The sequence below is a fragment of the Trifolium pratense genome, linkage group LG2 (assembly GCF_020283565.1).
Source record: "Trifolium pratense cultivar HEN17-A07 linkage group LG2, ARS_RC_1.1, whole genome shotgun sequence".
Classification (NCBI taxonomy): Eukaryota; Viridiplantae; Streptophyta; class Magnoliopsida; order Fabales; family Fabaceae; genus Trifolium; species Trifolium pratense.
Genome location: NC_060060.1, coordinates 35,977,426 through 36,004,059, shown reverse-complemented (window position 1 = coordinate 36,004,059; position 26,634 = coordinate 35,977,426). Strand labels below are relative to the sequence as shown.

The 26,634-nt window shown below is 32.7% G+C and overlaps 5 protein-coding genes across 6 annotated transcripts; 4 read left to right on the top strand and 1 right to left on the bottom strand.

Annotated features, from left to right (window-relative positions):
- Positions 1-1,570: 1,570 nt before the first annotated feature.
- On the top strand, positions 1,571-5,618 carry LOC123906929. Of its 2 annotated transcripts, XM_045956963.1 has the most exons (4): positions 1,571-1,788; positions 1,914-2,043; positions 2,164-2,516; positions 4,403-5,618. In XM_045956963.1, the coding sequence occupies exons 2-4, from the start codon at positions 1,932-1,934 to the stop codon at positions 5,339-5,341; spliced, it is 1,404 nt and encodes a 467-aa protein (XP_045812919.1). In that variant the 5' UTR covers positions 1,571-1,788; positions 1,914-1,931; the 3' UTR covers positions 5,342-5,618. The 2 variants fall into 2 exon arrangements, with proteins under 2 accessions (XP_045812919.1, XP_045812918.1); XM_045956962.1 differs by having other exon boundaries at positions 1,684-2,043.
- Positions 5,619-7,148: 1,530 nt separating this feature from the next.
- On the bottom strand, positions 7,149-11,465 carry LOC123906928. The gene is made up of 4 exons (XM_045956961.1): positions 9,533-11,465; positions 8,690-8,760; positions 8,204-8,603; positions 7,149-7,574 (listed from the first exon to the last, which is right to left on the bottom strand). Exons 1-4 carry the CDS (start codon positions 9,647-9,649, stop codon positions 7,377-7,379), a joined length of 786 nt encoding a protein of 261 aa, XP_045812917.1. The 5' UTR covers positions 9,650-11,465; the 3' UTR covers positions 7,149-7,376.
- A 2,137-nt stretch (positions 11,466-13,602) lies between these two features.
- Positions 13,603-17,431, top strand: LOC123906927 (nucleoid-associated protein At4g30620, chloroplastic-like). Its single transcript, XM_045956960.1, has 7 exons — positions 13,603-13,879; positions 14,631-14,770; positions 15,598-15,707; positions 15,809-15,848; positions 16,281-16,352; positions 16,994-17,050; positions 17,144-17,431. The coding sequence occupies exons 1-7, from the start codon at positions 13,798-13,800 to the stop codon at positions 17,216-17,218; spliced, it is 576 nt and encodes a 191-aa protein (XP_045812916.1). The 5' UTR covers positions 13,603-13,797; the 3' UTR covers positions 17,219-17,431.
- Positions 17,432-18,435: 1,004 nt separating this feature from the next.
- Positions 18,436-22,503, top strand: LOC123906924 (signal recognition particle receptor subunit alpha). The gene is made up of 10 exons (XM_045956956.1): positions 18,436-18,570; positions 18,717-19,730; positions 20,420-20,504; positions 20,631-20,726; positions 20,838-20,990; positions 21,095-21,202; positions 21,306-21,425; positions 21,668-21,793; positions 21,900-21,983; positions 22,140-22,503. The coding sequence occupies exons 2-10, from the start codon at positions 18,730-18,732 to the stop codon at positions 22,263-22,265; spliced, it is 1,899 nt and encodes a 632-aa protein (XP_045812912.1). The 5' UTR covers positions 18,436-18,570; positions 18,717-18,729; the 3' UTR covers positions 22,266-22,503.
- Positions 22,504-23,585: 1,082 nt separating this feature from the next.
- Positions 23,586-24,545, top strand: LOC123906926 (early nodulin-5-like). Its single transcript, XM_045956958.1, has 2 exons — positions 23,586-23,814; positions 24,131-24,545. Exons 1-2 carry the CDS (start codon positions 23,631-23,633, stop codon positions 24,397-24,399), a joined length of 453 nt encoding a protein of 150 aa, XP_045812914.1. The 5' UTR covers positions 23,586-23,630; the 3' UTR covers positions 24,400-24,545.
- Positions 24,546-26,634: the final 2,089 nt, after the last annotated feature.

The following is a 26,634-nucleotide window of genomic DNA, read 5'->3' as shown; positions in this document are numbered from 1 at the left end:
TTGACTCACACATATGAAAAAAAATTCAATTGACAGAAAATAACTCATCTTGTGTGTCCTACAGATTATTCGACGGAGATTAGTTATCACTAATGTTAGTGAAGACTTCGTACCAATATATAAAAATAAAAAAACAAAATGAATGGAAAAAAAAAACTAAAGAGATTACAATGTATAATCTGTATATATAAAGGAACCAAATAAAAATTAAATAAAAGATATAAAATTAAAATTAGTAATATAGACAACAATGTTAAGTGTACAACGTCGTGCGCGTGTGACGAAAGAAACTGTCGTGCTATATAGCATTTTTCTATTTTTTTGTATATTGCTTGCGTTATAACTCTATATTATTATAATCCTTCAAAAAAAAAAAAAAACTCTATATTATTATTATTATTATTATTATTATTTATGTTAGTAGTTGTAGTATAAAACTAATTACAAGAATACAAAAAATAAATTCTCGTGGGAAGTTTTTTTGTTACAATATTAATTTGAATATTACAGTAAAAATTTTATATATGATCAACATAATTTAATTAAGCTTCTTCAAAAAAAAAATTAAATTTCATTTTTTTAAAATAATAATTAAATTTCAAACTTTAATTGTAGAGTTTTTAAATTTTTTAATAATAAATATATCTCAATTTTATATTTTAATATGTCACAAAAAAAAATACAAAATAAAATGTGCCAAAAGAAACATGACTCATCAACCAAAAAAAAAAAAAGACTCTTGTTAAGGTGTATTTCTATTTATGGAGGGAGTTTTCTCTTTCTATCGTTAGATTAAATATAGTGGCTATGATTTATGGTTGAGAGAGATTGAGAGAAATGAAGATTGAGAGGATCCAAGTCCAAAAAATGGATATGGTACAAGTGGTAAATATATAAATTTCTTACTAAGCTCGTAAAGTGCAAACATTATACAATTTATAAGTTTTTTAATTTTTTACTAAGTTATCGATATTGATGTTTCCACATCAAGATCCTTTGGATGAAAAAAATTAATAATTCATCGTTTTGGATCTGACATTAATCCTCTCATTCTAATTAACCGGTGCACTTGAGATGCATTTCTTCCAACTCCGAAAAAGACATTATATAGACTGTATTAAACAGGTCGGTCATCATAAAATTATGGTTAATTTTTGTCGCAAATATTTGCTAGTAGTATACCCATATCTCAATGGATTAGCGTAATATTTCCACGACATATACTTTTTTTTTTAAGGAACATATACATTCTCATAATAATTATATGTTTTTTCGAAATTAAAAGATTCTTATTAACATAATCGATAAAAAAATCACTAGAGAAAATACAATTTTTTTTAACAATAAAGCTGACTATCGACCTCTAGCATAATAATAAAAAAAATATCTCTTCAAAAATACTAAAAAACCGTAAATTTTGTCTTTTTTTTTTTTGTTTACAAGTAGCTGAAGATCGAACCAAAACCCCTCACAACTAAACCAAACCCCTCATCACTGGACTAGGAGTTACCGTAAATTTTGTTTTGGACCATGAAAGTTAGTATAATCAAAACAGTAGTTAGTGCACTTTATACGGTCCGTTTACAGTCTCTCTCTGGTTTTTTGTAGGCAAATATCAGAAACGCTTTCTTATATATTATGGCGATAGGACTAGTCTTCTCCTATTAATTACTACCAAACAAATTTAGTTTAATTTTTCGTCACACATTTCGTTCAAATCAACAAGAAAGTAAAACAGAATCAAATTACTCTCTCTGTTTCTGCAAAGTACCAACTACCAATCCGTGCGTGAGTTCCACATTCTTCTTTCAGTTCTTTCTTCTGATCAGTTCTGTTTCGTTTTCTCTTTCTAACAACAACGCTCTATTTAATACCTTTCTCTTTCTCTGTCAATATTATTATTATTATTTAAGTTTCAAAGCTTTTCTTCAATGGAGTTCAAATTTCGCGCCGTCGACAACAACATCAAACCATCAACCACGTTGCCTTCTCTTCCCGCCGTCACATATCTCCCTGATAATAATCGATCACTTCCAACTCCATGTAAGTCATCGGAAATAAAACCCTATTCCTTCAATCAAACAAAAACCCTACGTTTTTTTTTTTTAAATTTAATTTAATTTTGATGTTTTTTTTTGTTACTGTTGTTATGGCGATGATTAGTGGAAGGTGGTTTTTCTGGCTACCGAGTACCGATGTCTGCCGACGAGGCGGCATTACGGCGAGAGATTGAGAAGGAGCAAATCCGGCGGGAGATACTCGCTGGAGAGGCACGGCGGAGAGAGTTGGAGGAAGAAGTGAGGAGGGAGCTTGCAATGGAGAGAGAGTTGGGAATTGTTACAATGCATAGGCCACTGAATTTTCAGGATCGATTTTCTCTATGGTCAAATTCTGCACAGATGAATCCTGCTGTTTCTGCTGTCGATGAACACATCGGTGTATCGCAACCACCGGTAATTATGGCGGAAATCAAACCTTCTCCGCAGATCAGTGATAAGGACAGAGATATAATCTTGGTCAGTTTCATAACTTTACTTTAATATTTTTCAAAACAGAAATAAAACTCAATTAATTATATTTTTATATTCAGGATAAACTAGTCTCTCATGATTTGTTTCACAGGGACTGATTTGTCCTCAGTTGAAGATCTATGAAACATCGGACACGTGTTGGTATCGGACGACGCTGACACTTATAATTATATTTAATTATGTTATCTTTTCAAATAATTATTGGTGTCGACGTGTCTTTGTTCGTGTCCACTCTCCGTGTCGGTGCTTGATAGTTGAAGGTTAATAATACTATATAAACGACTCATTATATTTTAATAATTCAAACAAAGAGAAATTGAGAGTCTAGAGGATAAATTCAAATTTTACTCATCATATATGAATTGTTATGGTTGATAACTATTGATAGTTAGAGTAGCTATTTTTAAATATATTAGTCCACTTGTGGTGTGTATATAAATACATAAATAGAATAACAGAATCAACCAATCATATTGTTCATTATACTAGTTGAATATGACACTGTTGGTTTTGTCTCCCTGTTTTGGCAACTTATATGCACAAATATTATTTGACATCAATTTAGAAGTTAGAACAATAAAATTTGGCATTTTTTAAACTAATTACTGCAGTTCAAATGGATGGTTAACACTATTCGATGAGCAGTTAATGAATATATTGACTTACATAACTCATTAATCATATACTGAACTTGATTGATGACAAATTTATTTATTATTAACCACGATTTCTAGTGTTCTAATTCTAATTACACATAGATTTGAACACTTGAAAATCAAGTTTAATCCTATCTAAATTTGTGATCAATAAAGTTGAATAGATGATTAATGAGTTATAATGTTTGATATATCTATTAATCATATCTAACCCTTCGTTAACCATGTTTTTGAACTGATTTAGCTATTTAAAAAGTTGTCGAATTTTGTTGTTCCAAATTGATGTTGAAATAACATTTCTTATGTGCATATCACTAGGTATGATATTTTCATTTTACAAGTTATGTTATTGTTTTTATATAATAATAACAACATGGCGAACCAAAGTTTAAATCATGACTAAGAGAAATATCTATATTTAGTATATAATATCTCTTGAATAAGATTAGCTCTGGTGAAATGAATTGACAAAGAACAAAAAAAAGGGCATAGTGTAAAATAATTATGGTGGGCTGTTTTTAATCAAGAATTTGAGGCTTTTACTGTTATACTAGTACTAAAAATTAACTGTACCCACCATTCATTAGAAGTTTGTCACTATAGCTTAAACAAGGAAGGCTACTTGTATTTGCTCTCACTCCTTTGAAAGCTTATTGATTCCATCCAAGCCTGCTTATTAAAATCTATTATATTTGGTATTTTGGTGTCTTTTCCTGTGCTGTTTTATGCGGGAGAACACAACAAAACATTCAATTTTGTAACAATTCAGTTGGCACAACAAAATCAAATATTAGAAGTTAGTAAGCAACCTTAGTAAGTGACCAAAGTTCATGCTAGACTACACCTTGTTCAACACTTTATTTCACAATCATTCAATGACTTGCATTCTAGCATTCGCAAGAACATACTAACTCAAGCATATATATTTAAATTTCATAAGTTTCCCTTTGTACATTTTCCCTCTAATAACTTTGAAAAGTGAACTTTGTTATGTAAGTAGATCAATTCTGGTACTTACAATTACTTGTAGGCTACTTGGATCCTTGTTTTATCATGTTAACAGAAAAGAATGCAATTAAACACAATATGATGTGAAATTGTGAATGTGATAGTAAAATTTGAAATGCTATGTATTTTCCCATATAGTGGATGTTGAAGCTCTTAATTGGCTAGCTAGTGAGCATATGATGTTTTATTTGAGTATCCCAATTGCAGGCTAAGCCAGATTCCGGTTTCTTTAGTCCAAAGCGAAAAGCAGCTGATGTTCCTGATGCCGAGCCTTCTGCAATTGGTTTGAAGAAAAAACCCAAGGAGGATTGGAGTTGTGAACTGTGTCAGATAAAAGCCACATGTGAGAGTGGGTTGAATGCTCATCTGAAAGGTAAGAAGCACAGGGTCAACGAATTAAGACAGAAGAGGAAGATTGATAGGATCAACAAGAATAGAGAAAAAACTGCGAAAATGGCTCCTACTGAAACAGTTGTTACTACCACAAAGTTAGGAGTTGATGCAAAAACAGATCAACAACCTCCTCAACCTTGCATAGCCTTGGAAGTCATGAATGAAACTATGGTCGATAAGGTTGTTACAGACTCTAAAAAAGAGGAGCAGTTTGTGGAGATGATGGTTGATAAAGGTGTAGCTGAAACTGAAGCTGAAAAAGAGCTGCTGTTTGTGGAGACGGTGGCGGATAATGGTGTAAGTGTAACAGAACCTAAAAATGAGAAGAAGCTTGTGGAGACAATGGTTAATAAAAGTAAAACTGAATCTAAAACTGAGGAGAAGCTTGTGGAAAATAGCCAAAACACAGGTTGGTTGGAGAGGAAAAAAGATGCTGCTGCAACTGAGGAAGCAGGGAAGATAGTTGCATGGACAAAAAAGAAGGTGGTTCAACGTTTATGGTGTGACATTTGTCAAATTGGCACTCCATCACCGACTGTGATGGAAGGCCATATGAAAGGGAAAAAACATATGAAAAAAATGAAGAATTGTGGTAAAAAAAATGCAAGTCCTTCTTCAATATCCTCTGTATCACAAAAAGCTCCTAGGTTGATTGAAGATGCTGATGGTGTTAACAAAGAAATAGACCAAGTGATGATACCTGTGGTGAAGGGAGAACCAATAATAAAGATGGAAGATAATATTTTAAATTAAGGTTAAGTGGCTGAATCAAGAGGTGATAGAAGAACCTATGAAGGATTATGAGCACATGCAAGATGCTATGTTGACTTTTAGTAACTTCATATCTCTTAAGTTTTTTACTTACAAACATTTTTGTTGTGTTTTATTATTGATTGTTGATGTAATGGAGCCTTACTTGAGGACTCATTTGACCTGGTGTTTCTGAACTTACTAGGTTGTATTTTCATTACATGAACTTATTTCATTATATGTCATATTTCACATATCTATGTATGTCTATATTTCATTACATATCATATTTCGCAACAATATCTCAAGTTCATGCTCCAAAAGTGCTCACTTTTCTTCCATAGTATAGATGAGAGTCATCAGGCACTGTCATTTTTTAGCTGATAAATTGAGAAAACAACTCATATGGGTGATTTTCTTGTGACTTTAAGCTTATATATGTGCTTGACTTATCGTGCTCAAGAATTTTTTTATACAAAATAAACTAACCTTCAAATGTTTATTGGCTTGAGCAGCCAAGAAAATAAGCGAGAGGATAAAAATTTCATATGAATAGTAATAAATACGCATTTATCGGCTCCGAATATTATGAAATCTAACTTGTACTTTTTTATACTAATTGAATTGGACAATTTTTTATCCGAATTTTCTCCTTCCCCAACTATCTCCTCTCTCTTTCTCTAAATCTTGGTTGTTAGATCAATCCAATGGACGAGAGATTAAAAGACATGGCAACAAACTGCCATATCTCTTTATGTGTTTGGTAGCCTTTGCTCTTTCTTCACTATAGAATTTCATATAAGTTTCAAATAGCTTGGCATTTAGAATGTGTTTTGGACAAATAGAAGAAAAAGAACAAACTAAAAACACATCATAGCCCCACAAAAACTCCAACACAGCATGTGTATTCATCATTCACCTGCCATTGTATTTTTGGTGCATTGCCGACCGCCTATCACCTGCCGTCTTGTTGTCGTGTCGCCGACCACCGAGTATCCCACCAATGCATCACCAGTCACCATGAATAAGAGCCATTCCTGTTGGTGGTGTTGTGGGAAGATAATGGGTTGAGGAGACATACTGAAGGATTTAGTCAACAGATGTAAATATACTTGTTATTTAATTTCATTCTCAATTTAAATTTTGGACCATTGATCCAACATCCGGATCTTTTTTTGGGAAAAACCGGAGCAGTTGGATTAGTGTTTAATGTTGTCACAAAATATCATTTGACACACCAATAATACACATACACCAACCGTGTTATCCTTGTTGGTCACACGCTATTTTGAGATTTCTTGGCAGCTTCAGCAAATTAGACTTCAACAACTACTTTAGTCTATAGACCATATTCTGGTCGAGATTATTTCTCCATCTAGATTATCTCCAAATGGCGGGCTAACAAGACATACTAATACTTATGGCTCGTTTGGCCCAACTTTTTTTAAAATTTATGCAAACAGCTTATGTAATTTTTATATACTATTATAAGTTTGTCAAGAAAATTTATGATAAAATAACTTATAAAATTATAATTTTCACTAGTGTGAACTTATAAAATAACATAAAACATAATTTATATTACATAAACTGTTTGCATAAGCTCTAAAAAAAACTGGACCGAATGGACCCTAATACTTCTAATATACAAATAATAACAATGAAAGGTATAACGGAGAATCTTATGTTATACACGAATTAAATAATAATAGTAATACGTTACGTGTACTCCAATGGATATATATCAATCCAAACCTTAAAAATAAAAACGGCCACAGAAAAAATAAACAAGTTGTTGAAGAGAAATATATGATTTCAAGGGTTAAATTCTTCATTCTTCATTCCATCTACTATTATATATATTGAACATATGACATGATTCTATAAGGTAGTGTATATTTTATCTTTACAAGATGAAAACATAAATCTAGAATAGTTTTGTTGAAGGTAAAAATCTGCTACATTGTAAGGCAGAAGACTGAGACTACACATTCCAAATTGGCATGAGTTAAGCCAAACTGTACTCTACTACTTATCATCAAACCTTCAATGCCACTTGGTCTTGCCATGTAATCTTCCTTTTCCCTGCCCTACTTGATCCTTCCCCAATGTTTCTGCAAACTGAAAGCTTGATATCATTGTGCTGCTCTTCATTCACAACTCTTTGTGTACTACTCTTCTTTTGTTCTTCAATCCACATAGGCTGATTGTTGCCCTCTAATTCCTCCTCTTCTCTCTGCATTAACAAAATAGATGAATGTCAAGGGCCGGTTTTGTTTAGATTCACTTATTTGAGTTTATCTACATGTATAAACACCTGTAAAAACAATTTGACAGAGGAAACAACTTATGACATGTTCATATGTCATAAGTTGTTTTCTTTCATAAACTCTTCAGAATAACTTATGAAAACATCTTATAGCTTATATGATTGATTAATAGCTTGACTTTAAGTTATCTTTTGTTATGGAAAGAACTTACGCATACACCCTTGTATGATAAATGCTTTATGCTATATGCGATCAATTATAAGCAGGGTATAAGTATACAAGAATAAAAAAACACAGAAGGACTCATTATGTATAAACACCTGTAAAGCAATTAGACAGAGGAAACAACTTATGGCATGTTCATATGTTGTTTTCTTTCATAAACTCTTTAGGATAACTTATGAAAACATCTTATAACTTGTATATAAATAGCTTTACTTTAAGTTATCTTTTGTATGGAAAGAACTTATGCAGACGCCTTTATATGATAAGTGCTTATGCTATAGACAATTAATTGTAAACAGGGTCCAAGTCTACAAGAGTAAAAAAACACAAAGACTCATTATGTAAACATAGCATGTGATATGATATTTACCGAAATCTGGTTCAAGTCGAAAAACAGAGGTCCACTCTTCTTTGTGGCTTCTGTCCCACTGTGTACTCTATCTTGGTGATCCAAGTCAAGCACTGGAGCAGTAGAGCTATGAAAAGAAGTATCTTTTTGACTTAAGCTCCTACCATTTTGGTTTAAATCAATCATCACATGGCTAGTTTTCTGCATTGTGTCTTCAACACCATTGAAAATTCTGTCTTTTGGGTTCTTCAATTTAGAAGCAGTGTGTGGTCGTAAAGTTGGTTCCTTTCTATTGTAATTCCTTGCCTTTGAGATCTTAGGCTCTTTGATTTTGAGCTTTTGTTGCCTCAAAACTTCTTGCTTTGGTTGAGGCCTTGGAAGAGGATGTTTTAGCAAGTATTTGTAACGTTGCCTTAAAAATCTGTAGTTAAAGATTGATAGTTAAAAACAAACTCTATAAACTGCAAACTATGAAAATAAAATCCACTAGGAATCGCGAGACATTACCGAACTTCAGCTGATAGTATTAACTTTTTCTGATTCACAGCCTCTAATTTCCTTCTCATGGCTCCTGTTTCCTGAAGAACATAATATAAATACCATGAGAAAAAGTATCCCTAAATCTCATGGATAGATTCACAAAAGTCTTTATACAACAAATTCAAACAAGATAGCACGAGAAAGTTAGATAAACAAACATGCTAATAATTATGACAACTTAACCAGATCACCCACTCCAAAAAAAAAAAGTTAATTAACAGCTGATTAGTATTCAATTGTTAAGCTCAGAACTTAATAGATTTAAAAATTCAAAGCTAATTAAGCTTAAAGACCCAAGAGGCTTAAGGGCCCGTTTGGATTATGCTTATTTTTTAGCTTACAAAATAGATTATGCAAATAAGCCAATCCAAACTAGCCCTAAGACTAAAAAACATACAAAAGTAAAGGCTCCAAAACTTGATAAAAACTGTAAACAATAAAATTGACAAAAACACACTGCTATGTGACTGTTGTTTCATGGTTATATAACAAAAACAAAAACAGAAAAATACCCCAACAGATGAACATGAGAACATACAATTTGATCAGATCGGAGGTTTAATCATAAAAATTATCAAACACCCATATCAAAACATAAGATCCCCATATTGTTTTCTCCAACAAACCCTTAAATTACACAAAGACATAAGATCCCCCTTTTGGATTTCTCCAACAAACCCTAAATTTTCAGAAACACCAAAATCATCATAAATCAAGATACATCAAACTTAAAACCAGATCGATTGAAACCCATATAATAAAAATTCAATCTTTGAAAAAAGAGGGTAAAAGGGTTGTTGTTGTTGTTACCTTGTGCAAATCTTGATAGTCCTGCAAGAGACTCTGGTGCCTAAACATGGATCTCTGATCCATGTAAACATCAGAAGGAGGTCTCATGGAACCAACAACACCTTTCATCTTCTTCATGAGATGAAAGAAGAAAAGAGATGAAACCTAAAACTAAAGGTAAAGAGAAAGAAAAGAGAGAATGAAGAATAGGTTAGAGAGATAGAGATAGAGAGAGAAAGAGAGAAGAGGAAAAGAAGAAGAATAATAAAGGAAGAAAAAAGGAAAGGGTTGTTATTGTTAATGATAATGATAAGATAGGAATAGGAAGAGGTAAGAAGGTTCTTGTTTTGATGTATTGAAACTCTGACCAAGAGAAAGAAACCGAAAAAGCCCACATAACTCGGTGAAAAATATTGTTGTTTTGAAAGACCAGTGATGAAGATGGGATTTTTTGGGGTCTTGCAGAAGGGTAAAACGGGGAACATATTTGTTTTATGAGAGAGAGAGTTGTAATGTATTGTAAGGTAAGGTGGGTTTGGTTGGAGGACAATTGAACACATCTAATCTAACACCTCTTTCTTTTGTTTCCCATTTTCTTTCTTTCTTTTTTGTTTCTTCAAAGATAAATTTTTTTGGTCCAGCTGGGCCATTGATGAGAGAGAAATAGTGTGGTGTGGTGTGGACTCTTTGATTAATTTTTTTGATGGAGGAAAAAAAAAATGTATTGCGTGGAGTTTCCATGTTTCTTCTTTGATTGTATCTATCTGTGTAGAGAGAGAAATAATGGAATGGGTCAGACAGATAGAAAAAGAAAGAAAGAGGTGTTATTGTATTTCAAGAAAGAATATAGATAGATACATAGATAGATTAGATTAGGGGCTGCAAAAAAAGTAACAAAAAATAAAAAAAGAGAGAGAGAGAGAGAGAGATGATGCTGTTTTTCTTCCTGCTATGCTGTAGCCTGTAGCCTGTAGCCTGTAGCCTGTAGCAGTTGTTGGTTACAAAACCATATTTTTAGGCTTTGGTTTTTGTTTGTTTGTTTTGAGAGGTTTGTGATTGTGAATGTGAACTTCTCTCTCATAGTGCCATGCCATGGTGACCTGACCTTTACCAATGAATGAGTAATGACCCTTCCATCCATTTCATTGCATATACTGTACACACCATATGCAATTATTTTATGCAAATGTCAATATATTCATGCTATTTACTTTTATACCCTTTATGTTATTTTTTGTTTCTTTGATGAGTGGTGTTTCTTTTTATGCTTTTCACCTTCTTGTCCTGGGTGGAGAAAATCAAGATGGCTTTTTTTTCATGATGAACCAGGTAAAGTAATAAAGAGCAAATTCCCAAAATACCCCCCTTTGTCAAAAACAATTGGGTGGGTGGTAGTGTGTGATCCATTTATTTTATTTTATTTTATTTGACTTTCGTCACTAGTATCCGACCTACCGACCATTTGGTTTGGAGTCAATTCTTACATTAAGTGATTTTAACCCATTCCAATCGCAGTTGCCGAATAATGGTGTAATCCATTTAAAAAGGATGTGTTAGCCTTGATGTGCCTCATCATCTCTTGTTTCTCTCTCTAGAATAGAGTATACAACAAGGGGTGAATTAGGTACTTTGTCTTGTACAATAAAAATGAGTGACTTATCTTTATATTTATTGTTTTCCTCCATCTTCATCAATGGAAATGGAAAGATCCCACCATCACCTACTTTCATGACTTTATTTGTGTGACACTAACCTACCTACCTAATAGCCACTATCACTGTTCATTGAAAGCTCCATCAATTTAACCATTTACAGTACCATCTTCATTTCTTTGTTGTACTACTGTATTGTATGGCCACAGATTTTGAGACCTTATTTGCTGATTTTAACAAAATATTTTTTATAAAGAGCCAATTTTGACATTTCCACAGTTTAGTGCTTACCCTTTCCTCATGTGATAGCGTTATAAACGTATTTATTTATATTTATGGACACACTACTTGATTTACTTCTTCAACCTTGTCCACACGCATATTCTAGTTGATTTGCAACTTTGCTTTATCATCAAACATAAAAAAAAATATATATAAAAAGGAATAGTGTAGTACACTCATTAAAATATAGTAGTACTAGTAGTGGGATGAAACGTGAACCTAACCATCTACTATAACCATGGTAAGAATTGAAAAGAAAATCAGTTTGCAGAGAAGTCTCTTGAAAATAAAGATTCTGAGAGATGTGCGATGTTGTATTTTTTGCATTTGGTAACATTTTTTGTTGTCGGTTGCTGTGATTTGATTTCTCTTTCCTCATCAATTGTGTACGTGTGAGTCTTACCTCTTTTTTCTCTTGTCCGTTCGGATTGATTTCAACAATTTTCAACTTCAAATTAGAAGTACTCTGATTTGGAGTAAACGCATTCTTATGGTCGTTTAATCTCAATCAAACAGTTAAACAATATATTTACGAGTTAAAATTGATGTCAACTCAAACAGTCTGATCTAACAAATGAAACTAATGTTAATTGTAAAGTGGAATCCTCATCTTATTCATTATTGACAATGCCTTATATAGGCTTATTATAAGGTAAGTGCTTAAGCTAGTTTCACTTGGTTAAGCCAAGTTGCTCGAGGACTTGCCTGACTAGACCTGTGCGCGCGCTGCTCTGCACACTAACACTTAGTGGCGGAACTAGAAAATAATTCTTGGGTGGGCCGCAAAAAAATTATAATATTTAAATTAAATATAAAAATTATATTTCATACAAAAATTGAATTTAGAATAAATATAAATTTTACCATAAAATTAAATTTCATGCTCTAAATAATATTCTATGTGTTCCAAATGACTTGAAAAATTATCAATGATTTATTTTAAATTAATATTTATATAAGTTGGATCATCAAAAAATTATATATTTTATTGCTTAAAAGATAATAATTATTTTTAATTGCAAATAGTTGTGCTTTTTTTATAAAAGAAAAACAAAATTGTCTATTTTTTGTATTGATATATATACATGAAAATTAACATTTTATGAGAAAAAGTGTTTGGTTAAGTGGTTTCAGGAATTGTTTTGGTCTCCAATTCTCCATGGGTTCAAATTATGGGTATTAAACGTGAATTTTTTAAAATAAAAGAAGAAAATGCAAAAAATAAGGAAAGACGGAGTTGAACACACGACCTCTTGCCATAAAACCATGCTATAGACAACTAGGCCAAACTCTCAGTTTAACACATTTATACCGCAACCAATATATATAGTGTAGATAGGTATAATTTTACAAAGCTCCCAAGGGTATTTAAGTAATTTCACATTTTTTTGGGGTGGGCCATGGCCCTCCCCAGCCCCCCTAGGTCCGCTGCTATATCACTTAGACTAAGCACATTACAAGATTATACCCAACAATTTGTTTGGTTCTAGAGAAAATAAAAGGATGGATAGATCAAAGGAAAAAAAGTTCATGGGAAAACAACATTCCATCGTTTGGATCTTGTGTTAGGGAGGAAAGATTGCTTATTTTTGTGACTTTCACTTTCATTCATTTCAAACAACTAAACAATTATCTCACTTTCTATCCATTTTCATTTTATTTCCTTTCACTTTATTCTCTTATTCAAACAAAGGGCTACTCCACACGATCACCAATTTTTCAATTCTATGTCTTTATCCTTATTTTCTGTGTTATTTAACAAGGGCTACTCCACATGCATATGAGTTGGGCTAAAGAACGGTTAAAATATATTTGATGAGTCAGCAGAGTATGAAAAGTCAATTCAATATTTGATGAGTCGGCAAAATATAAAAAGTCAATATGAAACTTATCCTATTTCGTTTCAAGTCTGTTTGTAAGTAAGTCATGATTTTCTCTTATCTCCGATCCCTATTTTGCAAATTCACATTTTCAAACTACCGCCGCAACCCACTCTCGTAGAATTTTTGGAGGGTTCCAATTAATTAAGGGGAGGCTAAGACTAAGAGCAATTCCCCTACATTTTTGTGGTTTATTGGGCCAGGCATAGCATGATAGGCCCATTTTTTATGAACCAAACAATTACAAAAGTACTTGTTGTCATCACAGAGTTAATTATTAGTAATCTGATCTGAAACGAGGTTTCGTTTAATTTAAAGTACGCTAATTTAAGTCTTTATACTACTTTGTTGTCAAACAAACACGTTCGATACAAAAAAATAAAAAAAAATCTTGATATTATCCAGTACTATCTTACACACCCAAACCCACCCACCGCTTGCTTCCAATTGAAGGAAGGAACCAACCACTCTTATGGCGCTTACTGTTTCTCTCACTGGCCACATCCATGGAGCCACTCAATGCAAAAAATTTCCCCCTTTATCGTCTTCTCTATGTAAGTCTTCATTTTTTTCATTTGGGTTGCTTCTAAATTCATTAAGTTCCCACCTTTTTCACTTTTGCTGCTTGCTTCTTAAGCCTTCTCAGTTTGGGTTTGCCTTTATTTTTCCCATAATGCCCTTTATCTTCAGTTATTGTTGTTTTTTCGTATTCATAGGTCACAATTTATTTACAGCAATCGAAACCTCCAAGTTTGACCTTATAGTTGGAAATTGTAATAATTTGAGAAAATGACACAATTCAATGTAATTATAAGTGTTAGTGTTGTGTCGGTATTAGACCAATATGTGTCTGACACGGGATACACGCCTAATGTGAGGAGTGTCTATGCTTCATAAGGGAAAATAAGCTTACCTTCTGAAATATATCCAGGACTATAGTCTATAAACAAAATTAAGAGATAAAATATATGGTAAGGTGAATTCATGAGTAAATAACCATTTTGGCTTTGAATGTGTCAAGTGTAGTCACTAAAGTTTTTGAATGAATGTGAAAAATTTTGTCCTCGAATGTGTCTTTCCGTTAGTTAGTTTGGTTCTTTTGTTAGTCAGTTTAGTGCATGAAATTATTAACAAAAGAAATACTTGGGGATGGTTTTATTATTTCAATTCATTTAGGGACTATTGTGACACGGCCTCACACATTTTGGGATCAAAATGACGGTTTACTTGTGTGATTTCATACATGCTTTGATTGTCAGATTACTTTTTATCGCTGAATTGTTCATTGCTGGTTTTATTCTATAGGTAACCTCAGCTCCAGTGCTAATGTAGTTGACATGAGGCTAGTATCCCAGCGTGGATCACAAAAAGTTGGATCTAATCATAGAAATTTCAGAGTCAATGCCCTCTTCGGAGGAAAAAAAGATAATGAAAGTGGTGATAAGGTTAGCTAAGTTTGCTTTCTTTCGCCCTCGATGTTACATATGAATATTCACACAGGGTCGCAAATTTGCTTTTTTATCTGTTTGCTTTTTTCCCATCATTCACATAAGTGATAACTGATAATAAAAAATCTCTTCTACGGGATGTTCTTTTCTTGAATGCTAAATATTTCTTTTTCTTTGTGGCAACTTCTTATCATTGGTGTGTGGAAAAGTTCCTTACAAAGATGCATTTGCAGAATCTATCATCAGATTGCTTGCTTACCTTAATGTTAAACCTGTTCCCACGATTTTACAATTATGCTTGCCCTCATCGATTAAGAATATACACATAATCCTATTTTGGTAGAATTTGGTGGAATCTCTTTAGTTTTCTTGCACTTGCAAAGACACACGTTTCAGAGATTTTCTGATGCACGTCATATTTTATAAGTTTCTTAATTACAACCTGTATTCGTGATATCGATCCATGACATACCTTCAGTTCTTGGCTGCCTTATATGCCGAAGTGAAAACACTATCATTAAAGTAGATCTCGCCCCTTCTGAGTTGGCCAATTTATCATATTACCACTGTGGCACAAAAGATATATTATCCTCACTAAAATGTCCAATGAAGAAAATCACTTCTGTATTTCGGAAAAAGTTAGTGACTCATTCGATTGCACATGATCATGTGACACATGGACAGCATACTCTATTCCAATCCATAAAATTTAAAATTGTGTGGCAGTAATGTTTTGTGTGTGTGTCAATCTGACATTAACTGATCATAGTATTCATAACAATAATAATTAATTATTAATTGGTGGCTTTGTGAATTGAATATAGCCTGGGATCCTCGGTCAACTTGGAAACATGCAAAATCTGTTCGAGACTGTGAAGAAGGCTCAAGCGGTTGTCCAAGTAGAATCAAATCGGATACAGAAAGAACTTGCTGCGTATAACTTACTTGCTTAACAATTATAGCTTTTTCCTTTTTCTTTTCCAAGTTATATGAGTTATTCACAGTAGAATTTTTTGTCTTTATTCAACTATGCAGAGCAGAGTTTGATGGTTACTGTGAGGGTGAGTTAATAAAGGTATAAAACTTGTTGCTCTCTCTCTCTCTCTCTCTCTCTCTCTCTCTCTAATGTTGTGTGGTATCTGTGAGAACATTTGAAAATGTTAGAAGAGTCTTGGCACAATGGTTAGAGTTGTTGCCATATGACTTTAATGTCATGAGATTGAGTCAATGAGTTGTAAGATCAGCCTCTTGCAAATGCAACGTAAGGTTATATATAATAGATCTGCAATTGATCCAACCCTTTCCCTGGGCCTACATGGCAGGGGTTTATAGCAAGCACCATATGAGAAAAAGGGACATGCGTTGTCAGTGTAAACTAGTTTTACATCACCTCCAATGAGAATCCAACATTTTACGGTTATTTTAAATTGTGGTTACAAAGTGGGCATACGTGGCAATATCACTTGCTTTCACTTTCATTTGTATATTGATTAAGTTTCATTTTTAGGTGACACTATCAGGGAATCAGAAACCTGTACGAACACAAATTACTGAGGCTGCTATGGAATTAGGATCGGAAGTGAGTATGCAATTCTAGTGATTTCATAAATTCATATGCATTTTTTTCCTTGTTAGATTATATGTAATAGCATGTTGCATACATATCCAATTATCCATGATAGCTAATAGCTATACCATGAAATAGGATTAGACAATTAAAAAGTGAACAAAAATAGGTAAAGTTTCTATATATAAATTCTTTGATATTTATTTTTTGTGCTGCTTAAAGTTTTATAGAAGTTTATAGGCTGAGATACAAGTTTGGATAATGTTATCCCACTTTAATGAAAGCTTAACACTTGCGCCACATTAAATTAATTTAGATTAAGGGATATGCACTAACACCGTAAAGTTATTTTACGCTAACATCCAATCACAACTCTTTAATTTGCCATGTCATGTTTTACAGTTTTTTATTAATAGGCTGTTGTGTAATTCTTTGTTGTGTTTGCAAGATGTAATTGGTTGTTGACTGTGTGTATCCATTAATCTCACATTAATTTTGTCGAAATTTGTGTGAATGGCCGTGAACAACAAATATGGTTTCATAGCATAATCTGAACATAATCTTGAAATTAATTTGGAGTAGATATCAATTAATTTTCAATAATCTGAACATAATCTTGAAATTGAGATTTGACATTGAACTTTGTGTTGCAGAAAGTTTCCCTTTTAGTCACAGAGGCTTACAAAGATGCACACCAGAAGAGTGTCCAGGTAAAAAATAATTTCTCAATAGTGATAATGGAAATTCACTTGTCTTTGTTTGATGTTGGTTTGTTATAAACATTTTGTTGCTTATGTTTTCAGGCCATGAAGGAAAGGATGAGTGATCTTGCTCAAAGCTTAGGAATGCCACCGGGGCTCGGTGATGGGTTGAAGTGATGACAGTGACGAACGAAACCTCAATTTTGTATACAAAACCATTTCATAAATGCCTATTTTGTCCCTATACTGTAGCAATCTTGTTTATTTAGTTGTGTAGGGATCTCTTGAAATTGTGGTGGGACTTTCTATGTCATATTACTTTTTTATGTCTTATGTTGTCTTTGACAATTCAAGGTTTACTGATTTTATAATGAAAGCTTTAATGAACTAGCACAAGTTTCAAATGGTGTGTGATATTGAGAAATAGTGGCATTAAATATTTCAGAAATCAACTTATGTTATGTATGTTACTATAAGCAGATAATAAATACAGGTTGTTGTGTTATTGTAAGTTGCAAAAGCAAATAAAAATACAGATTAAGCAGTAGAAATACATCTTTCCCGGGCTTTTCCCCTCTTTTGTACCAAAAAAAAAAAGAAAGAAATATATCCTTCCTATCGCTATTTGTTATCGTAGTTAATACTAATAGTAGTTTTTTTTAATAGTAGTAAGTACTAATAAGAGGATTTTTCTTTTTTGGTACCTGAAAAAATAATAGTAAGAGGAAGTTTTATTAGTAGAAGAGATACTTTCTTTTTATGAATCTATAGTCAAACAATACTAGCAAATGCTTTTATAATCCTAATAATCCTTTTTGACTGAAAAATAATAAAAATATCAAAATCAGTGTAACATTCATTATTATTTTTACAATAAAGCAGTAGTATTACATACTATAATTTTATGGATTTTATCTTTTGACCATATTTTTTTTAAAAGCTTTTGACCAATTTACTAATGAGCAATTAAGCAATAATAATTTCCTAATTAGAATCCTGGCCAAAATCCTTAATGCTACGAAACGAAACACACTATTAACACTGGCCTACCTGATTTCCGTGAAAAAACAAGTTATAAAGAATTTTTATTTATAGGTTCACAATGTGTTCGTGTGTTTCTTGCCTTTCTCATTCGTGTGATATAGCATTACTCAATAAGCTAAAATCTAATTTGTGTACATTTATGTTACAAATAAAAAAAATAAAGACATGTATGGAGAATAAGACCAATATGTCATAAATAAATAAATAAGATAAAAAAAACTTTTAACTTGTAAAAAAAACAAATAAAAATCAACGGAGCAGTGACTAAGCTCTTAACGGCGTCGTATTAAAGTCTAATAGTCAACGACGGCGTGCGCAGTTTATAGTTAAACCGTCCATGGAATAAAAGCGCGTGTCACCATATTATTTATTTATAGCGATACCCTTTCTTGTTTCCACCGTAACAAAATTCTCAAACATAAAAATAAAAACTCCAATTTCATTTCTAATTTTATTTAATTTTATTTTTTCTTCTCAAAACCCAGGTACGCGATTTTCCCATTTCCCAACAACATCTATACCCTAACAATTCAATTCAATTAATTCATACGATTAACCTTTGTTTCTAATTAATCAATTAATTAATTAATCTGAATTTCAATCTCAATTTGTTTGTTGTTATTGTGATTAGGTATCATCAAAACATGTTAGAGCAGTTACTGATTTTCACGCGAGGAGGATTAATCCTATGGTCATGCAAAGAATTGAGTAATGCTTTGAAAGGTTCACCGATCGATACATTGATTCGATCTTGTCTTCTTGAGGAGCGATCCGGTGCTGCTTCTTACAACTACGATGCACCTGGAGCTGCATATTCTCTCAAATGGACGTTCCACAATGATCTAGGTCTTGTTTTCGTTGCAGTTTATCAACGGATTCTTCATCTGTTATATGTTGATGATTTGCTTGCTGCTGTTAAGCGTGAATTCTCGCAGGTTTATGATCCTACGAGAACCGTGTATCGCGATTTTGATGAGATTTTTAAGCAGTTGAAGATTGAAGCCGAGGCTCGTGCTGAGGATTTGAAGAAATCGAATCCGGTTGTTGTGAATGGACAAAGGAAACAAATTGGTTCCAAGGGAGATGGATCTGAAGGGAAGAAGGGAGGAGCTGGAGGGGGCGGTGGCGCCGGTTTGAAGAATGATGGTGATGGGAAAAAACGGGATAATAAATCTGAGAATAACCGTTTTGTTGCGAATAATAATAATGGTTCTAACTTGAAGAGTAACGGTGGTAATAATGTTAGTGTAAATGGTAAAGAGAATGATAGTGTAAACAATGGAGCTTTTGATGTAAATAGGCTCCAGAAAAAGGTTAGGAACAAAGGTGGGAATGGAAAGAAAACAGACAATGTTGTATCCAAGGCGGAGCCGAAGAAGGTGATTAAGAAAAATAGGGTTTGGGATGAGAAACCCCCTGAAACTAAATTGGATTTTACTGATCATGTTGATGTTGATGGGGATGCGGATAAGGATAGGAAAGTTGATTTTTTTGCTAAGGAACAAGGGGAGAGTATGATGGATAAAGATGAGATTCTTAGTAGTGACAGTGAGGATGAAGAGGAGGATGATGATGACGATGATTCTGGGAAGAATAGCAAGCCTGATGCCAAAAAGAAGGGTTGGTTTTCATCTATGTTTCAGAGGTAATATTGCCGAATTAGATTCTTTATTGTTATATATTTATCATCAAGTTTGTTTACATCGTTGGCTTCATTCAGATTTGCATTAAGTAGCTTACCGAGTAATCTAGGATTTATTTGTGTTGCTTGAAATAGTGAAATTGGTATATAGGTGTGAATTGGATTATTTGAAGATTTATCTTTTAAATGCATGTGAAGATTTTGTTGTCTGTTTCATTGTTTCTAATCCATGATACCTTTACAATTCAATTGTTATAGATTTCCACGTAAACAGGTATCATCTGTTGTCCTTTGCTTTTAAGGTATATGTGCATCATTGAGATGCTATGCTTATTTAACTTGTAATGATATTAGGTATTCATTTTAATGTTAGGAAAGGTGTTGAGTTTGGGGGCATACATGGATGTGAGAAAGGATAAATGAATGAGTAAATTAGATTGATATTCTTGGTTATAAATGCATTTCCTCATACATGTTGCTCTGATCTCCGTTTTTTGTAAAATCTTAGGATAATGTCCTGTTTCCATTTTCCTTGCGATGTTATCTTCCAGGGTGAAGTTTATTTTGTTGTTTAGAACCCAACAACCTTGACCTGCCATATTGATCACTTTGAAACTGTAACTTCTACTTTATTTCAATTTTCAGATTTTTATTGAAATGACTGCTAATGATATTTACATGCTTGTGCTCAGTATTGCTGGGAAGGCCAATTTGGAGAAGTCTGACTTGGAACCAGCTCTGAAAGCTCTGAAGGATAGACTCATGACCAAGAATGTGGTATGCATTTATATTGATACTCAACGTCATTAAATGTAGTGGCTTCAATATCAAAATTTTGTCTGTTGGCTAATTTTCTCTCTTATTAAGATAGCTAATATTTTTTACATTCTGTATCACTTGTAGGCTGAGGAAATAGCTGAGAAGCTATGTGAATCAGTGGCAGCAAGTCTTGAAGGCAAAAAGCTGGCTTCATTTACAAGGATATCTTCCACAGTGCAGGTTTTTGTTTTTTACTATCTTTTTTCCCTATCGGCATTTGATGTTGGCCTTTTCTTTATATATACTATTTCACATCATTCACACCGATGCTATGTTTAAAAAAATTTGCAGACGGCAATGGAAGAAGCACTTGTTCGTATTTTAACTCCTAGGCGTTCTATTGACATATTGAGGGATGTTCATGCTGCTAAAGAGCAAAGGAAACCATATGTTGTTGTATTTGTTGGAGTTAATGGAGTTGGAAAATCTACTAATCTTGCTAAGGTGAAGGAAATTCATCTATTGTTTCTCCTATTTATATAAATTCCATATGGTTGGCTTGCTTTCTAACTGGAAGGAGATATTCCATTTTATGTGTAAATGTGCAGGTTGCTTACTGGCTTCTGGAACACGATGTTAAAGTCATGATGGCTGCTTGTGATACATTTCGATCAGGAGCTGTTGAGCAGTTGCGGACACATGCACGTAGACTTGAGGTGTACATTGATTTTAATGCTTAATGATTATTAGATATATTCTTAATTAATACTAGTAATAATCAGTTACCCGGAGCATGTAGCTTATAATTTCCCCTTTCAGATCCCTATATTTGAGAAGGGTTATGAAAAAGATCCTGCTGTTGTGGCAAAAGAAGCAATTCAGGAAGCTTCACGGAATGGTTCAGATGTGGTTTTAGTTGATACAGCTGGTCGTATGCAGGTAATTATTGCAAAAGTTTATTTATTCTATGACTTGTATTATTTGATTATCTCAGTTTCTAGGCCTTTGCAATTAAGAGATAGTACTGAAAATGAACCTTGCATTTATTTTATGTAAATTGGAATAGAGGAAAATCCACTTTGTTGAATGGTTTTGGCTATATTTAGATATTATATTAACGATGTTTGTAGATGCATTTATATGTTCATCACTTACTCTTACACATCACTGCTGGTTTTCAGGATAATGAACCATTGATGAGGGCACTGTCAAAGCTGATCTACCTTAACAACCCCGACCTGGTCTTATTTGTTGGAGAAGCACTGGTTGGCAATGATGCAGTTGATCAACTCTCAAAGTTCAATCAGGTTCTGTTCTATATATTTAGTAGTAGTATTTTTGTCCAACTACAATCGGGTTTTTGCTTCACTTTCCCCCATATGTCCGTTATTGAACCCATCTATTTTGTTGCAGAAACTGGCCGACCTCTCCACATCTCCTACACCAAGATTGATAGATGGGATCTTGCTCACAAAGTTTGACACTATTGATGATAAGGTATGCAAGTTCTTGAATCGCAAGTAAATTTATGGTCAACGAGTTTTGATGAACATTTATTGGTCTGCTAGGATTGAGGCTGTTGTAGTTTCAAATAAACCGAAGACCATATAGTTAAAAAGAGAATCGTGTGCTAATTATGTTTGGTTTTGTCAGGTGGGAGCTGCACTTTCAATGGTTTACATATCTGGAGCTCCAGTCATGTTTGTGGGATGCGGACAGTCTTATACCGACCTCAAGAAACTCAACGTCAAGTCCATCGTGAAGACACTCCTTAAATGAGTGAACAAACTATTCTAATTTTGGTTGTGAGGCTCTTCTCTTATCCTATGACCTGTCACAAATGTTTTCAGTTTGACGATTACTTCGATGATCCTTGTTAATCCCAATACTCTGTATGCCAAACTATATGGCTGTGACTTTGGATGCAGTTTGGTTTGTTTATTTTGGAAAGTTTTCTGCCCCCCTTTATCTGTTTTTGAAAACTTAATCTATAAACATCGTTGTTTTGTTTGTTTAATCTATGATTTTAAAGAGCAGACATCTAAAAATCGTTTTAAGCTGCTATGAGAAGGGCCAAGTACAACCTGAATAAAATGTGGTAGATCGTGCTTCACAAAACCAAAAATGTCGTTACCAATAATGTTGTAATTTGGAATTTAACTTATTAATACTCTATTCTATATATATAAAAAAAAAACTTATTAATACTTTGTTATTCTTAAACTTTTATTTCCTTCAAATGTTTATTTGGGAAAAAAATAATAATGAAGTAGGGATTTTGACAACAAGATCAACGTATTTATATGACAAATGTTTATTAGTTGATAATAATTCAGCTTACTTGGTTACTTTTCCAACATTACTTAGTTACTGATAATAATTCAGCTTAAATTATACAAGTTGGTAAGAAAAGCTCAATTTGATTAAATGTTTACATGTGCTAATAATAATTGATTAAATGAAAAGTTCTCATTCTCATGAGATTATGGTTCACATCACTTGCAGTTCTCTTTGAAGTACATGTGATTTCATAAAATAAAAATCAAGAAAGATTATAATATTTTCTCTAAATTTTACGATTATAATTATAATAATATTCAAACGTATGTTGGATCAATTAATAAGGATTCTGTTAGATCATACAACTTGTGTTCAAACCCACAACCTAACCCACATAAATTTTTAGAGGACCAAAAAATTATAATAATGTATAAAATGTGAATTTTTTTTTTTTGAAGGAGTATAAAATGTGAAATATTAAACACAAATATGTGCCATTTTACAATTTGCCATAAAGTGTAAAAAAGTACTAGTAGTAGCTTCATAGTCATACCATATTAATTTTAAATTTTTTTATTGTTTCATCCCAAAGGATTATGAAAAGGTAGAATTCTTTTAAAACTGATGCAGGAATCTTAAGGTTATGGCTCGCCAGTTCACCAAAGCATGTTGTTGCTTCCAACTGCCAACTAGCTTACATACATTCTCAAGCTACGTACCATTGTTTATAATTACCACTTTTATAATAATAATAATAATAATAATTAATAAAAATAAATAATATATTCGGTTGAGTTGAGTGTGGTGTTGAATCCTATTTATATTTAGTCTTTCACACACACTAGTGAGACAAAGAAAACAGTCATGAACATGGCTTCTTCTCCAATATTAATGTTGATCATAATCTTCTCAATGTGGCTTCAAATTTCCCACTCAGAATCCACAGAATATGTGGTAGCAGATAGTCAAAATTCATGGAAGGTTCCTTTTCCATCACGACATGCACTCACACAATGGGCCTCTAGTCACCAATTCATAGACACTATGTGTATGTCATATACCACTGCTCTTAATATATAATTTTTTTTTATTAGTTATTGGATACATGTTTAATAGCACATACAAAAATTAATTAATCACATGTAAAATTGTAGTTAATAGAGTTGTTTAGATGATTAACTTAGATCACTTTAAAAAAAAGTGAAACTATGATTAATCATGCTGTTGAATTAACCACAATTTTGACCGTAAATTGAATTAACTACAATTTTTAAATATATTTCTTTTTAAATGTTATTAAGCAAATTTACTACATATAAATTTTTTGAATATTATTACTAACAAATATATATATGTATGTGCAGTGTTTGATGGCGATAACAAAGTGAATGAGGATGAGTACACAAATTGCAATATTGTAGAGAGTCATAGCAAGATGGGGATAAAGCTAGATGATGATGTGGTTGTCAAAAGCAAGCCTCTAGTTATTCCACCTCTAATTACTCTGCCTGAGCCGCCTTCACCAGCACCGGCACCAAATTTTTCCGGTAGTAATGGTGGTGTTGCTGCTGGCCTTGGACTCATCATGTGGTTGGGGGTTTCATCAATGGCTATGATCATGTTCTTAATTTGAAAGATTATCTATTTCTCTACTAAGCTTAATTTGTGACAACATACATAAATTAAATATATTTGTGTGTGGTTAGGTCAAATACATTTTCATTTTGCTTTCATGTTTTCTTAACTTTCATAGACAATAAAAGTTGTTGGTTTCTGGTAGATTATGCTCTTGAAACTTCAACTATTGGTCTTAGCTAGTTTTTTCATGCACCTATATATATATATATAATATACTAAATTACTAATAATAATCATTTTGGTTTAAGTGTGTATTATAGTGGATAATAGCTAGCTACTGTTACTCGACATTTGGCGCTGTTTGGTAAAATTAAGCTATAAGTTAGCTAATAGTTGAAAAGCTAGTAGAATGAAATTAAAGTGTTTAGTAAATTTAGCTTTTATAATTATAAAAGACATAAAATACATGATTATTTTATGTGAGTGAGTAGTTATTTTTGTGTGGGTAATTTTTTTATTAAAAAAAATAAAGAAGTTAAAATAATAAGGTTAAAATTGGAATAAAAGGTTAAAAGCTATAAACCACAAGCTCAAACGCTACTTGAAATATCATCTAGAAAAAAATTATAAGCTAGTGAAAAAAGCTTGTAACCAAACACCTCTAATTTTATAAAACAAGCTTATAAACTACTATAATAAGCTATAAGTTATCTTATTTGTTTTACCAAACATACCTTTTATTCCACCAAATATTTCCGGCACATAAAAATTTTCCGCAATTGAATAAATTTTTGGAACACTTGAGCTAAGACTTCCAGGAAACAAAATTGTAAATCGGAATACAGAAGTTATTATGGATAGTACGATACATGAGTTTTCTAAACCGAATGAAACAAAGTTTTCTCTCCTGACCCCACCTTTTTTTTATACCTCAAAAATCCTATTTTACTCTTGCGGTTTGAAAAAATTTAGCCAACAAACTTCGGTTTTTACGACCCGAACAAATAAGTCTTCGGTTTATATAAACCACTCGCTAAAATGCTTCGGTTTATATAAACTGAAGTGATACTTTATATTAGTGACTCTCCTGTCACTTCTTATTATTTAGAAAACGAAGAGAAAAAATAGAAACGGAACCATGGGCGATTTTTCACGCATTTGAGGCTTAAAATCAAGATTGGAGTATCATCTAAGGGATTCAACACGCATCGAAGCTCAAATCTCAGGTAAACATCGTTTTTAATTTGTTTGTTTTAGCTATCCTAGGGCCTATTTTCGTAGGTGTTCTGACAGGAATGCCTTCGGTTAAGAGAAACCGAAGTTAGTATAGATGACCTTCGGTTTATACGAACCGAAGTACCGAGACTTTGAATTTGCCTGCACAGGCTACTACATTTGGCTTGACTTGGCTTCCTAATAATGACTTATAAATTGTACTCCAAATTGCATATTAGTGTTCTATGTGTTTAATTAGTATTGTACTACGATCGTAACTATTATATGTGGTTAATTGATTTTTTTTTTGTGTTTGTTTATTTTGTAGTTATGGATGACGAAATTGACGAATTTAAACCGAAGCGACCTGTTGTGCTTGGCCTTTTTGCAAAGGGCATTGTTCCAGCTGAAGCTCAACCAAGTAATCCTCCTATTATGCCTCCGCCGATAGAAATTGACACGACGTCTCACTTTGCAACTGATTCATATTAAAGGCAACTCCGGTTAATATAAACCGAACCAAAGCGGGGAGAGAAAACTTCAAACTGAATATTATGGATAGTATGATACATGATAATAAAGGACATTTTCCTTAAAAGAAAACGCAGAACAAAATTTAACATATTAATTTACTCTGTTTGCCAAAGCCCAAATGTATTTACTGTTTTTTAGCTAAAAAAAGTATTAATTTGATCTGTCTTCCAACGTTATCAAACCTTGCATAAAGAAGTTATTGTAATTGCCCATTCCTTATAAACAAAGGTGGTTACATTAGGCTACATACATCCAATGCTATCTCCCAAGTTTTCATGATTATGCAGGGCGCAAGGACCGGTCCAAGGGTAAGGCAACCTAAAGAAAGATTTTAGGTATTCGAAAAAGAAAAAAAATAGTAAGGAAAAAAGATCCATTATAAGTCATAAGTTCTTTAGTTTACGGTAGGAAAAAGCCTCAAGGAAAAATATAAAGGTCTCTGAAAAAATAAATTATAATAATGACACAGTAACTTTACAACTCTTTGAAAATTCAAGCAACTATTTTTAACATTACTTTAAAATTTACTTTAGGCCTCGTT

Coding starts and splice junctions, on each gene's coding strand:
- LOC123906929 (XM_045956963.1), top strand. CDS start 1,932: ATGGAGTTCAAATTTCGCGCCGTCGACAACAACATCAAACCATCAACC. Junction 2,044..2,163: donor TCGATCACTTCCAACTCCAT/GTAAGTCATCGG, acceptor GGCGATGATTAG/TGGAAGGTGGTTTTTCTGGC. Junction 2,517..4,402: donor AGGACAGAGATATAATCTTG/GTCAGTTTCATA, acceptor TCCCAATTGCAG/GCTAAGCCAGATTCCGGTTT.
- LOC123906928 (XM_045956961.1), bottom strand. CDS start 9,649: ATGAAGAAGATGAAAGGTGTTGTTGGTTCCATGAGACCTCCTTCTGAT. Junction 8,604..8,689: donor ATACTATCAGCTGAAGTTCG/GTAATGTCTCGC, acceptor CTTTAACTACAG/ATTTTTAAGGCAACGTTACA. Junction 7,575..8,203: donor TCGACTTGAACCAGATTTCG/GTAAATATCATA, acceptor TTGTTAATGCAG/AGAGAAGAGGAGGAATTAGA.
- LOC123906927 (XM_045956960.1), top strand. CDS start 13,798: ATGGCGCTTACTGTTTCTCTCACTGGCCACATCCATGGAGCCACTCAA. Junction 15,849..16,280: donor GTGAGGGTGAGTTAATAAAG/GTATAAAACTTG, acceptor TTTCATTTTTAG/GTGACACTATCAGGGAATCA. Junction 16,353..16,993: donor CTATGGAATTAGGATCGGAA/GTGAGTATGCAA, acceptor TTTGTGTTGCAG/AAAGTTTCCCTTTTAGTCAC.
- LOC123906924 (XM_045956956.1), top strand. CDS start 18,730: ATGTTAGAGCAGTTACTGATTTTCACGCGAGGAGGATTAATCCTATGG. Junction 20,991..21,094: donor AATCTACTAATCTTGCTAAG/GTGAAGGAAATT, acceptor GTAAATGTGCAG/GTTGCTTACTGGCTTCTGGA. Junction 21,203..21,305: donor CACATGCACGTAGACTTGAG/GTGTACATTGAT, acceptor TTCCCCTTTCAG/ATCCCTATATTTGAGAAGGG.
- LOC123906926 (XM_045956958.1), top strand. CDS start 23,631: ATGAACATGGCTTCTTCTCCAATATTAATGTTGATCATAATCTTCTCA. Junction 23,815..24,130: donor CCAATTCATAGACACTATGT/GTATGTCATATA, acceptor ATGTATGTGCAG/TGTTTGATGGCGATAACAAA.